Source organism: Pseudopipra pipra, chromosome 1, assembly GCF_036250125.1.
Source record: "Pseudopipra pipra isolate bDixPip1 chromosome 1, bDixPip1.hap1, whole genome shotgun sequence".
Classification (NCBI taxonomy): domain Eukaryota; kingdom Metazoa; phylum Chordata; class Aves; order Passeriformes; family Pipridae; genus Pseudopipra; species Pseudopipra pipra.
The window spans coordinates 71919306-71932382 of NC_087549.1; the positions used below are offsets into that span (position 1 = coordinate 71919306).

The 13077-nt window shown below is 42.5% G+C and overlaps 1 protein-coding gene across 5 annotated transcripts in view; it reads left to right on the forward strand.

Moving 5' to 3' along the window:
- The first annotated feature begins 273 nt into the window (after positions 1-273).
- TENT4A (terminal nucleotidyltransferase 4A) overlaps positions 274-13077 on the forward strand; it is a 59300-nt gene continuing 46496 nt past the window's right edge. The window contains exon 1 of one of the 5 annotated variants that reach the window (XM_064660900.1): positions 274-1445. In XM_064660900.1, the coding sequence (XP_064516970.1) occupies positions 625-1445 (821 nt within the window). In that variant the 5' untranslated portion in view covers positions 274-624. The remainder of the gene's footprint in view (positions 1446-13077) is intronic. The other 4 variants (XM_064660873.1, XM_064660892.1, XM_064660863.1 and 1 more) reach the window with 4 other exon arrangements.

Below are 13077 nucleotides of genomic sequence, written 5' to 3' on the forward strand. Positions count from 1 at the left end.
TATTCAAGAACCGTCTGGACGCAACCCTGTGCAATGTGCTCTAGGACGGCCGTGCTTGACCAGGGAGGCTGGATAAGCCGACCCATTCTGTGAGATACGGAGGAGATGCCGAGCACGCTCCCGCTTCCAGCAGGATATCCAGCTGCTCTCCCGGCCCGGGGCCACGCACAAGGACGGCCGCTCCGGACGCGCCGGCGCAGGCGGGCGGGCGGCCGGGGCGGGGGAAGCATTCCCAATCCCCTTTCCCTCCCGCTCCCCGCGCATGTGCGGTTGCCAGGGCGGCCGTCTCCGGTGAAGGTTTAAAATCTGCGGGACATGCGCAGTGCCCGTTCTGGCCCGGGCGAGGGGGACACGCCACATTGGAACGGCGAGAGGAGCGCTCCGGGCAGCGCCGGGTACAGTTCGCGCCGCCTCCGCTTCCTGTCGAGCCGCGCTCGCCTCGCCCGGCTCTGCGTCCAGCCGCTCTCCCTCCTCCCTCCCCGCGACACATGAGGCCGCTGCCGGCCCGCGCCTAGCGCCGCTGCCGGGCCGAGCGAGCGAGCGAGCGGGGGAGCGGGCGGCGAGCGGGCGGCGGCGCAGCGCTCTGGCCGGGCGGTGAGGGGCGGCGGCGGCGGGCGGGCGTGGATGGATCCCCGCGTGGCCTGGATCCAGCCCGAGCAGAAAGGACCCGCGAATGCGCTGTGGATGCAGATCTGGGAGACCTCGCAGGGCGTGGGGGGCCGGGGCGGCGCCAGCTTCCCGCACTACCTCTGCCTCAACTCCCCGGCGCTGGACTCCGCCGCCTCTCCGCCCCGCGGGCACGGCTGCGTGCGGCTCGGAGCGCCCGGCGACTGCTGCTCCTCGTCGTCGCCGCCTTCGCCCTCGCCTTCCCCGCCGGCCCTGCTGACCGGACTGGTGCCCGCTGCCCCCGCCGGCCCCGCGGCGGTGAACGGTGGCGGCGGCGAGGGAGGGCGGCGGCTGCAGAAGTCGCCGTCCGTGTCTTCCTCGTCCTCCTGCTCGTCGGTGGAGTCCGGCACCGAGAGCCCCGGCTTCTCCTCCTCGGGATCGTGCAGCGGCGGCGGAGGCGGCGGCTCCTCCTCTTCCTCCTGCGGCCCCCGGGCGGTGGCAGTGGCTCCTCCCGGGCTGCTGGGCAGCGGGGCCGGACCCGGGGAGTTTTTTAACTTCCACGAGAACAAAGTGAACGCTGTGAACGGGCACCACCAGCCGCCGCACCTGGCGCGCAGCCCCCACCCGCAGCCGGCGTCTCCCCAGCAGCACCAGTACCACCCGGGCCGCAGGAAACGGGAGAATAAAGCCAGCACCTATGGGATGAATTACCTGCTCTCGGGCAGCCGCGGCGTCGCCGTCAACAACTCCCCGCACCAGCAGCGGCAGCCGCCTCAGCCGGCGCTTCAAAGCCCCGGCACTCCTTGGAAGACCAGGAAATACAGTCCCGGCGTGCAGGGGTGAGCAGCCGTGGCCCCTGGGGCTGCTGCAGCCCCAGAGGGAAGGGGGGCCTCGGCCGCCTCTGCTGGGGCACCTCCGAGCTCGGGGGCGTTGGGTTGGGGTCACATGAACTCCTCTGGAGCCGGCCGCCGCAGCGAGGCCAAGGGTAGGAGGCGGCGGGGCACAAACCCATGCTCTTTCATAAATCACCGTGCTCTTTTGTAAATCACCTTGCTTTATGCCGGCCGGGTGGCTCCTGGACGAAGTAGCGATTCGGACAGGACCAGGGAAGCCATGGATACAGGGGGTTAGGCCTTGCTTTGTAGTAGGTTGAGAGGTGAAATTGCCAGGCCAATATCAGAGGTCACCTACAATAAATAAAGCAAGGATGGGTGAGGGATGCTTGTCAAAGCTCCCAGGGGCCAATCCATATTGTAAGGGAAAAGTGGAAGGCTTCAGTTCAGTGGAAATCAAAGAACACCTTTGTACTAATTTTTAAATGCCTCTACTTAGGCTGTAGCAAGCTGTTTAGCTCAAGGAGTGTTAGGAACATCACTTGAAAGGGAGGTGCTGAGTTCTGTCTGAAATAAGCATGAAAGTCGTTGTGGTCTTAAAACATGTCTCTCAAGTGTGTTCTAGTGCTAGCATGGGTTGAGCCAGCCAGTATCTGAACTGAAATCATGTCTTTCGAAAGAGAACACTTTTATGAAGTTTACCCTATCCTGTGGCCATACCTTTCTCATATAAATAGGTGGGTAGTAAGGCCAAGTATTCAGCTTGATCTTATTGGCATGGAGAAGGGACTAAACTTGAACAAAGCCCCTCTGGGACGCTCAGTGTGCTTGCTATATTTCACCTGTAAAATTTCATTCAGTCAAGGCAAAATGTTGCTTTCTAACATTAAGGTTATTTTATTCTTGGAAAAAGTGCTAGCTGCCTTGACTGACCATAGCAGATTTCTGATGTCGCTTCAAAAATAGTTTCTTGCAACTCCTAAAATCCAAGACCCTTGGATACCTGTGGAGTAAAGGCACTGCATATTTGTATAGGCGAAATAGCTAAAGATAACAGGATGCCCTTTGAGAACTGGGAATTTTTAAGTGAGAGATTTAACTTAAGAACAGTGTCTTCCTTTTCTCTTTTGTGTGCTACTGTTAGGTGTTGAGTACACTAAAGTTATTCTGAAGTATTAAAAGATATTTTTAAAGTTCTGGTTTTGCAAACCGAGGCTTCTCCTAGGAAGGACAAGACTTGTGACTGCTGCTTTTTAATTCCAGACTGACCCTGCAAATTCAAATTACTTACAGGAAGCTAGAATTGGAATCTTTAAGAGGGTTCTTATGCTAGGAGCACTGGGCCCTATACTATATATTCAGATGTATGTCTGAAATTCCATCAGCATCTTAAAAATAGTGTGAATTTTTTGTTTTATTTTCAAAGAGATGCAGTAGAGCTCTGAGTTAACTTTTTAATTTATCTGTGTAAGACAAGTCAATGTCAGTGAGGCAGATCTCCAGGCAGGCAGAGGAGGGAGCTGCCTAAGGTCACCCAGCAGATCTATGGCAAACCTGGGAATCAAATCCAGGCATTGCAGGTTCTGTCCTGTAGTTGTTAAGCAGCACCACCTATGCCAATCATATGGATTTACGTTTAATCTTTTGCCCTTTTGTTTTCTGTTAGCTTTCCTTTAATATTGGTTATGCCACTCTTCAAGTATAACTTTATAGAGAATCCATATGTGAGAAGATTGTTTAGCCGAGATCCAATTGCACTGTTCAGTTCTGTAAACATGGGTAGTTCTTTTGCTGATATGTTAGTGAGAAGTCTTGCTAAAAAGCTTTGAAAATGGAGGGTGTGTTTCCTGATCTTCTGTCAAGGACCTGTGTTACTACAGTGGGACCTGATTCTAGGAGTGGGGTATCAGTAGCCTACAGCATATGTGATCCTGTAGTTCCAGAGCTTTCCTTAAAGTAGCAGGGAGCTAGTGCTGAAAGAGAGCATCAATGTTGAAACCATAGACCTAATATGAGAAGCAGTTTCTGCCTTAGAGTTCTGTTACCCAAGGTGAATCTTGGACAAGTGTGTATTCTAGAACAATTTTCTGTTTGGTGCTACTAATTTTTTATGAATTACTTATATGATTTAAGTAAGAATACTGTCACTGATAGGGTGGATTTAGGTATCTATCTTCTGTAGTAAGTCATGACTACTGGTGAGTTTAACATAATTTTCCTAAAGCCTGAGTGGTGTAGGCGATGCAAATAAAAATTACAGTGAAAAGGCTGGAGTGGGAACAGATCCCTGCAGGACTTTCTTGTGGGTCCTTTATATTCCTGTTGAGCTGCCTGCTGTTCCTTGGAACTGTCAGCCTGGTCCTGAAGCGTCACTTTGATATCTCATGACCTATTGATAGAGCATCTTCGGTGGTGCCAAACTGGTGTATTCAACTGTTAACAAATGTAATCCTTAAAATCTTCAGTTGCAATCTGGTTTGGGCATCAATTATAGGAAGAAAGACTTGATCATAGATGCTATTATGCTTACACTATGCATGAATGGTAGAGCTTATTCTGCTGTGAATATTGCTATCCAAAGAATGTTTTTCTGCAACATGCTGAAATTTCCAAGTAACATACAGTAGCTCACAGTGTTACTGTGTTGTCTTTTGGTAACAGACTAAGAAGGGTAATCTCTGTTTGCCCTCTCCCAGGCTGCAGCAGTACTTTTGATGAATTGTTTGCGTGCTTTGAAACAGTACTGTACTCTCTCTGCTTTTGCATTTAGAGCTGGAGATGGTCTGTAGCAGTGCAAGTCATCGTAGTTTTTTCTCAAGTTGCTCATAGTCAGTGGCTTTATGATGGTAAGTGTGGTGATGTTTAGGAACTTTGTATGCTATGAAGTCAGTGTTTTGCTCTGTTTTTATACAGCATTCCTTTTCTTCCAGCGGACTCATGCTTTCAGCACTTTTTGACAGCAGCATGGCAATCTTTGAAAAGGAAATTTTCTTATAAACCACAAGTGTGAGTAGCTGTGCTTGATTAGACTTCCTCCTAAAGCTATACTTTTAGATGCCCTAGATTGTTCTGTGTCATGCTTTTACAGAATTTTGGAAGGTAAGGTGTGAGGAGATTGAAGCACTGGAATAATATGGCTTCAGCAGGGTGATTAATATGGCAAAAGTGCAAATTCCTATATGCCTGGGTTTAGTTTAGGACTACAGATGACAAAATGATTGTTTTCAGATGCAAGGCAGAGAAGTTTTCTTTAATATTATGAGGTTAGTTCATACTGTCGTGACTGATGTTCAGAGCTACATGTTGTTTCTTGGTACTGTGAAATATTCTCTTGTGTGGTTTAAAACTATGCTTAACATCTTAGGGTCTGAATTCTTTGTTAAGCAAATACCTCCTGTTTCTGTAAAGACTGTATCTTAAATATAAGCATCCAGAGAGTTTAAAGGTGCTCAAACTTTATTTCATAATATGGCAGCAAGCTATTCTAAACTTTTTACTAAGGACTCACAGGTCCCACATTTGGACACAGAGTTAATAAGAGTGCTTTCTCATAAGATGTAGTGAATAGCTTATGAATCGTATAAAATCATATCAGATTTAATTATTTTGTTCCTTAGTATGAATTTAATTAATTAAGGAAAGAATTAAAGCATTTTTAACAATATGAGGCTGTTCTGCTTAATGCTTTCAACTAAATGTTCAGACTAATTGTAGATGTCGAATGAGATTAGCAGTGAAATACCTGGCATATCTGCTTGGCACATTACAGTGCTGTGCAGAAACAACAGAACTGGTTTGTTGAGGATTAGTTTGGGTACCAGAACTGTTATGATATGTTGGAATGGTGCTCTGCCTGGACTAATTAGTGTTGCATAGTGTCTGATGACTTACTGCATTCGTTTTTCCCCCTACATAGCTGGTTGTCTTTAATCATCTCTTGATAATGACACAGAAATTCTGCTGTAGAGCACAAGAGTGCAAAGACCTCTGCATTTCCTTAGGCTGAAGGAGGATTCAGGCCAGCATTCCCTGATGACCACAGCAGGTACCTGGGGAGAATTCTCATAAGCAAGGTAAGCTTATGACAATGCTTCCCCAGAAGACTTGCTTTAGTGTTCGCCAGTTTGCAGCTGAATGATACTGTGTAAAAAAAGTGATCTCTAGAGGTGTGGTGATGCTACTGTATGCTAAGTCTGTATTAGGTTTTCTTTATTTCTTCACCTGTATGAAGTGTTTCTAATTCCCATCTTACAGGGTTTTTTGCTTTTTTGGTATATTGCTGAACTTTGACCAAGATAAATTAGGGGCTTGTGCAAGGCACTGTTAGAAATGCATTGCTTCAGGACCTTGCATAGCTTCAGTTGCGTGTTTGTCAACCCTTGCGTCTTATTATGCTGCTGTCAGATGTAAACTAATGTGTAGGGATGCCACATTGTTAGCCCCTTTTGCAAATTTTGTTTTCTCATACTTTGAGCTGGAAGAATGTAGACTTTGGAACCTCTATGAAGCCTTTAGTGTCTGCACTGGAGTGTCCAGCTTTTGTAAGGGCTTTAAGGGTTTCTTAGGGGTGGTTATTCTTAACTTATCCCCATAGTTAACAGTGTTGTCTTGCTCCAACACCTTCTGATAAAGAATCAACACAGTAGGCTATGTTTCATCCACACTACTGTTAAATCCATGGTGTTTGCTGTCTCCAGTGTTAGGTGGGTACCTGTAGTGGAGGCGTTAATGTAGGAGGCAGGTAGCACTGGTGCTGTACACTCAATTCTTGTTTTGTTTGACTACAAGTTCAGGGCAGAACTAGGCAGTATATATCGTAGTATGCAATCCTTGCGTGGGAGTAGTTGGTTGTTAGTCACAGTAAATTTCTGGAGAGAGCAGCGGGATGTAGTTGAATGGATTGTTTTCATGCCTAGAGGCTGGTACTCAGCAAAGTTCAAGGGTAGTTGCTGGGTGAATATCAAAAGAACAGAACATCTGTTTTTTCTGTGGTCAAGTAAGTTGACTAGAGTAGGTAAAGCTCAAAGTTTCCTTGCAAAGTGGATACCTAGCCTAGAGTTAGAGTCTGATGCTTTTGGCAGTGGAGTGAAAGGACTGTTTTGGCAGCAGTAGACTTGAGAGTCAGTAGAGGTACTAGAGGTCAGAAGGGCTAAGCTACAGTGGTAAAACATGAGAAGGCTTTGCATGACAGGTGCTCACATCTGTGTATAAAGGAGAATGGGACATGTCTGGACCAGTTTCATCCTGGCATCAGCTTCATGATGTTTTTGCCAGTTGTTAGCCTTTGGCAGTAGAGATAATTGGCATTAAGAACATCAACAGCTGTACGGGGTGAGACCATTAGAGGACAGTGCCAAATATTGGTAGAGGAATAAATCAACATGAGCCTGTGGTGATATTTCCTGGAAGCATCTCTTAGATTTAAATGATGTATGGTTCCTGGACTACCTGGGCTACAGGCAGTGCATTGTTACTTACTGTGGATTTTGTGTGTGAATGTCTTGATCTTGTATGATCTGGGATCAGAAGTGACCTGTGGGTAGATGTTCCTTAGTTAAGCTATGCATTATGTAAGGATCTTTTTTTTTTTCCTTGAGGCTGTCACTAGGGTTGTAGTTGCTGCCAGTCACAGCTCTGTGCATCACTGAGGCAGTCCATGAGTGTTCTTTGCAGCTGACTTGAAAAAGGAGTGGGAAAAGTTGAATCACCTGACAGTTGTCTTGTTTTCTACTCTGTTTAATCATTTCTTCTGTTGAAACCATTTTCTGCTTCTGGATGTTGGTCCCTTCTGTATGCTTTGCAATTCTGGTGTATCTTTGGGACTTGCATGAACCAGACCTGTGTGCGATAGGTCATGGTATTCCTGCATGTTGGGCTATCTTGTTCTATCTTGTACTTTGTTTCCTGATTACTAATGTGAGACTTGAATGTTGTCTTTGTGCTTTGAGGCTTCACTGGTGATCTTCCTTTAATACAGAAACTGAGAGATACAACTGTTTGTTTTTTTTAAAACAATACTTTATCAAGTCTTCACCCTCATATCAGCTTAGTTTCTTCATAAGCCTGCATAAGTGCATGTGGGGCCATTGTCAAATGCTGTTTGGGAATCCAGGTAGATAACAGATTTGCCTTTGTGGATCACTGATTCTTCAAGTAGCTCTTAATGTTTTGTTAGGTTTGTTGTTTTTTTTTTTGTGGCACTACTACCATTTATGATAGCTATGTTAGCATCTTGATACAGTCACAACTATTTGTGTTGCATTGGTTCTACTTTTGGCTACTTTGACTATTTTGAATGTCAAAGCTAATGCTTTTAAACTAAAAAAAAGATAAGTGTTATTCTGATACAAATGCAGTATCGAGTGAGTGTAACTTGGCGAATACCAAATTATCAGGAACAGATTTTTTATGGAGTATTTTCTACTGAAAAGATGGCTTGTGATAAGTTCTCCCTATGTAGTTGTGGATCAGGGAAACTTCTGAAGGATTAAAAAAAAAAGAAAAAAGTACTAGCTTCTCTGCATGTCATACGTTGGGATCACTTGACTTTCTCTGCACTGATCACTTAATTCACTTAACAGAAGCAGGTTTTGGGGCTCTTGAACTAGTTTAGCCTTTCTCAAGCATAGCTTTGCATCTCATTAAGTTGTTCCTCATAATCGTTTTTGATATCCTTAATCTTCCAATCCTCTTTTCCTCTTTGTACATGACTTCAGGGTTTCTGAAGACATCTTCTGATGGAATCCTGTGACAAGGTGGTAGAAGCTCTTTTTTCCCCTAAAACCTGATTAGTGATGCACGTTTCTGCTACAACCAGTGTGATCTCTTTCATAGTCACTGAAACACCTTATTCTTTTGGTTACGATTCTTAACTTAAGGAGCTTCCTCTTTTATGTGGTGAACTCAGCAGTACTGAAATCCAGAAAAGGCTTTTCTAGCTTTTGTTGCCTTGCAGAGATGCTGACTTTGAATGTGCAGGGTTTGCTGCTAGTGGTGCTTTGATGGATACATTTTGAATTAGATTCTGCTCCTTGGAATTGTGTCAAGAGTTGCTTCTCTTAAACATTTCAGTGGCTAACCTAGTGTAATGCATACCTGATCTGCGTGGGCATAATTAGTCTCTCATCACTAATGTGTTTCTTCTCTTGTGTTTCATCTGACTTGTCTGGGATGTTAATCACTTGCTATCCTTGGGCATTTGGAAAAGAATGGTATTACAACAGGAATTTTGGGGTTTAGTGGTTCTATTTATTGGCATAGCAAGCTTGCTGATTCAGTTCCAAGGTTTAACATATGGTGTTCTTCACTGGTACAACAAAATAATTGTGGTATTTTCTTGGTGGTATGGTGAAGTCGAGCAGTCCAAGTCAGGAGTAATGTACTTCAGAAGCTTACATAGTGGGTCTGTTTTGCCATGTATTAATCTGGAGATGTACATCTGCTTATTTTTTATATTTTTTTATAATGCAGCTTTTTCAGAGGACATCTAGCCATTAATAATGTAATTGCTTGAGTTATACTGGTTTGACGTAGTTTGCAAAAATACATTAGTTTTTGATTCTTTTTCAAAATGCAAACAAATTCTGTTACTTAAGTCTGGAAATTTGCAGTGTAAATCAGTCCAACAAGCTTAGTTTCTTCAGCACATCAACTATTAAAGTGTTCCTAAGAGGTAAAATCTAATTGGCAAGAAATTTGGTCTAAAATTAGGACAGGCTTTGACTTGAAAGACTGTGGGGCGAAGGGAAAGCTTAGAGGGGGAAATAAGAACAATATGATCTCTTGTGGAAAAGGTACAGTATATTTTATAAACTACTCTTTGTTCTGTGGATGAAAACAAAAGTGCTTTTTTCTTCCATTCTCTCCGTAGTAGTTAACTTGCAAAGTAAGCTTGATTCTTATTTGAGTGTGGTGTTTAGGGTACCTGTCTGTAAAACATTTCACAGCTCTGATTTGTAAGTTCTATATAGTTGAGATTTCTTTTTTTTATTCTGCCAGTCTTTGTAGTTTTCTACCTTCCATACAATTACAGTGTCAAAGATAATTACTGCCTGAATTACCTAGTAATAGGAGACTGATTTGCTGTAGCAGTATATTTTGAATGTAACACTGTTTTCATAGTTTCTCTTATCTGTAGTCTTAGAACATTGCAAATGGTATAGAGTACTCCTGCCTGAGCAGGAGGTATTAAGGAGGACTAGTATACAAAGCTAAAGGCATCTGATGGATGTTGTGAGTTTAGTGGGAAGAGAAGAATTTTAAGTTCGTCTCCTCTTCATGGTCATTGTTTTAATTTTGCAACTTTTGCAGATGTCCTAATTTCAGATCATACTGGAAAAGTCTGTGTCTCAGAATATACCATTTCTTTCACTCATATATATATATATATATATTTTCTCCTTTATTTCACTGAACTGTGTTCCTTAGACTGTAAGACTGATTTCAACTACTGAATGCATTTTGATTGTTGTAGTGTGAGATTTCACCTGCATTTCCATGGTAATGCAATTGTGCTTTGCTCTAGTTGTAGGTGGTGTAGTTCAACAGATTTCCAAAATATGTGCAGTGACTGCTGTGCCTTTCAGTGTTTAATCTCAAGACAGCGAAGTCCTCACATGTGTTTTGGAGTTTGTGCTTCATTGAAAGAACGTATTCTATGTCTTGTAACCTTTATTTCAACAAAGATTCTGTTGAAATACTGCTTATACCTCCCCATTTCTTTACTTCCCTTTCCTACACACCTGTAGTGTTACACCCACGTGCTTTAACTGTGTCATCTTTTCTTTCCTTTTATAACGATTCTTTGATTATGTGTTAGACTCTAGTTAGAAAAATACTCATTCTAGTAAGTAGAGGATATGTTATTTAAAATAATTAGTTGTTCCATATAAAGGGTGCAGTCATGTTTCTGTCTGTTCCTTTAGAATAAATTCATGGGCTTAATAGCATAGGCATGCTAAAAAGAAAGAGGCTTGAGGGAACAGTCTCTGTAGCTTTTCATTCACCTTCTGGTTTGTTGATGCTGTTTGAGTATTTCAATTTCAGTGCAATGAAGTTAGCCCTTGAAGTAATAAGTCAGTCTAATGTATAATAATAGTTCTAGATACAGTACATGAATAAAGTACATGCTCTCCTTTGTTAGATATCTGCCTTTAAGGAAAAACATTACAAAAGTCTGAGAATGTCACCTGAGTTTTATTTTAACCTGGAGAGTAGAAGTGCGTCTGCCTTTCCTAAACCAGTAAAAGGGATAATTTTTTGATAAACAGAAGACGTTAATTCTGTTTCATAGCTCAATCCGCCAGCAGCAGATGTTTGCTGTGCTTAGCCAGTAATAGCATCGGTGAATAGGCTGTTAAAATTAGCAAGCTGAATAGTGTAGCAAGTACAAGTATCCTCTCTTCTTCATCCCTGTGTTCTAATCTTTTCCATCTTGCATTAAGAGTACAGTTACAGCTCATCAACAAGTTTCTTTCCCAGTGTTTCTATAAATATAATAAAACTGCCTCGTGAGATAGTTGATTAAAAGGCCTACATTTGCTAGAAAAGTAATCCAATAGGCATCTTAAAATGTTATAGAAGATAGTTAGGTGTGGGGATGCTGTTGGGAGTCCAAATTCTTTAAGAAGCCAGAAGAAAATTGAGCAAATTGACTAGCTATATGTTGAAGGAAGTGCTATTAAAAAAGAAAGAGTTAGGATGTTACTTGTATCTGCATGTACATCATGTGCTGCAAATGGAAATTGTGTTCCTAATGATTAAAATACTGTCTCACAGTCCTGACTTAAGAGGAGCTTATGAAAATCATAGAGGCTCTGTGGACAAAATACTTAAGTAAAAGCTATCCCTGTGTTGGCTGGCTGAATGTCCCATTGTTACCTGTTTTTTTCAGACAGCACATTTTTCCTTCAGCTAGTAGAGAAGTTACTCCAGGATTAGCATACAGGAGCAGCATACAAGATCTTGTTTTATGTGTATCAGAGCTGCTTTTTTTATGACTGTGTTCCAGTAACCTTGTTTGAGCAAAGATGTTTAGAAAAATGTAAACTATCGTAACATTAAATTTTCAAAAAGCATCTCAATTTTGAGAAGCTTCTTCAGGTGGAAGCCAAAAGGCTAAAATGCTAAAGTGGTTGTGCTGTCATGTGCTGACTGTGAGGATAGCACTGATTCTTATCCAGAAGGACATAGACCAGGAAAATGTTCTCTAAGAAGCAGAAACTGTTGAATTAAGGAAAACTGACTGGAAAGAGCAAAGAAAATAGAAGTCTGTTAAGACAGAGGGTTTGAGAGCTGGTTTACTAAGTGCATTAAAACCTGAAAACCTTGCACATCGAAAGCAAGAAACTTTGCCAGAGTCATTAGGGCTTGTAGAGAGACATGAAAGGGCTCCCGAGGAAAGTCAGATCATATAGTAAGAATTAAAGTGAACTAATTGCATTACCTTCTGTCAGAGAAGGTCTTAAGATTGACTTCTCATGAGAACTTTCTTTGACTCTGGGCAACTGTCATTTTAAATTTCAATAAGAATGTTTAAATCCAATCAGAAGAATGATACCTGTTGTACAGCCGTGTCTTGTGGTATATGCCAAATAATTTCAGAGGAATTAGCCATGAGTATAGTTTGAACTCTAAATGATTTTTGATTATCTAGCCCTTTGTTTAATGATTCAGTTTGCGTGACAACAGCAAAGTACTGTCTTACCAGTACAAAGTAGAAAATATGAAGCTGACTTCATAGTACAAGTAGGTAGATCAGGGAAGGAAATGTAGACTAGTGATGGGTGATATTCTTCTTTCATGATACGATTAAGAATTATGACAGTGTTAATCATCTGAACAGAAACTCTGTGGGGCATTGAAGTGAGAGTGCTTATGTGTTGGCTATTTTTCTGAGCTCACTGACACGCTAGGGGCTGCTTTTGAAAGGCTGTGCTGCGTATGGTAGAGGTTGCAGTGCATAGGGGAACTCAGACCCCTTTTATTCTCCTCCTCTAATACAGGATGGCTACTATAAATGCATTTTTTTTTTCCAGAAATGTCTCCTGTAGTGGTTGGATGGTGCTGATACTGTAACAAAACAGAACTTGCTTGCATGAGCAAACATAAAGAAAGGGTCTAATGCATGTTTTGATAAAGGTAGTTGTGTCTCACAGGTCTCGTTTTCTGGAAGGATTAATTGTTAATCTGTATTCCTGTGTTCAGTCTGATAACACAGAACTGCTGGATTTTTTTTTTTTTTTCAGAAGAATGTTTCTGAGATTGTTTTTCGAAGACTATGTAAAAACTGAACAGTTACAGATTTGCTGGGCTTATGGGTTAGCTGCTTAGAAATAACCAAAGGAAGGAATAAATTATTTACTTTATAATAAGGGAAGATTACCAGTAGAATGACTCAAGATGCTGTTGCTCCATATATTTATAAATACTTGGAGGGAAGAAATGAAAGAGAAAAGGATAGAAGAGGTAATAGAAAGCTAGAGCTGACTGCAGACGGTTGCAGTGGGATTTAATTGTTCGTTAGATTATAAAATTACTGTTAAAGTTGAATTTCAGTAAATACAGAATCGTGACTGAAGAAAAATAGTTCAGGCTGAATATATCCAGTGGATGGGCTTTATGTTGGTAGTTTTGTTCA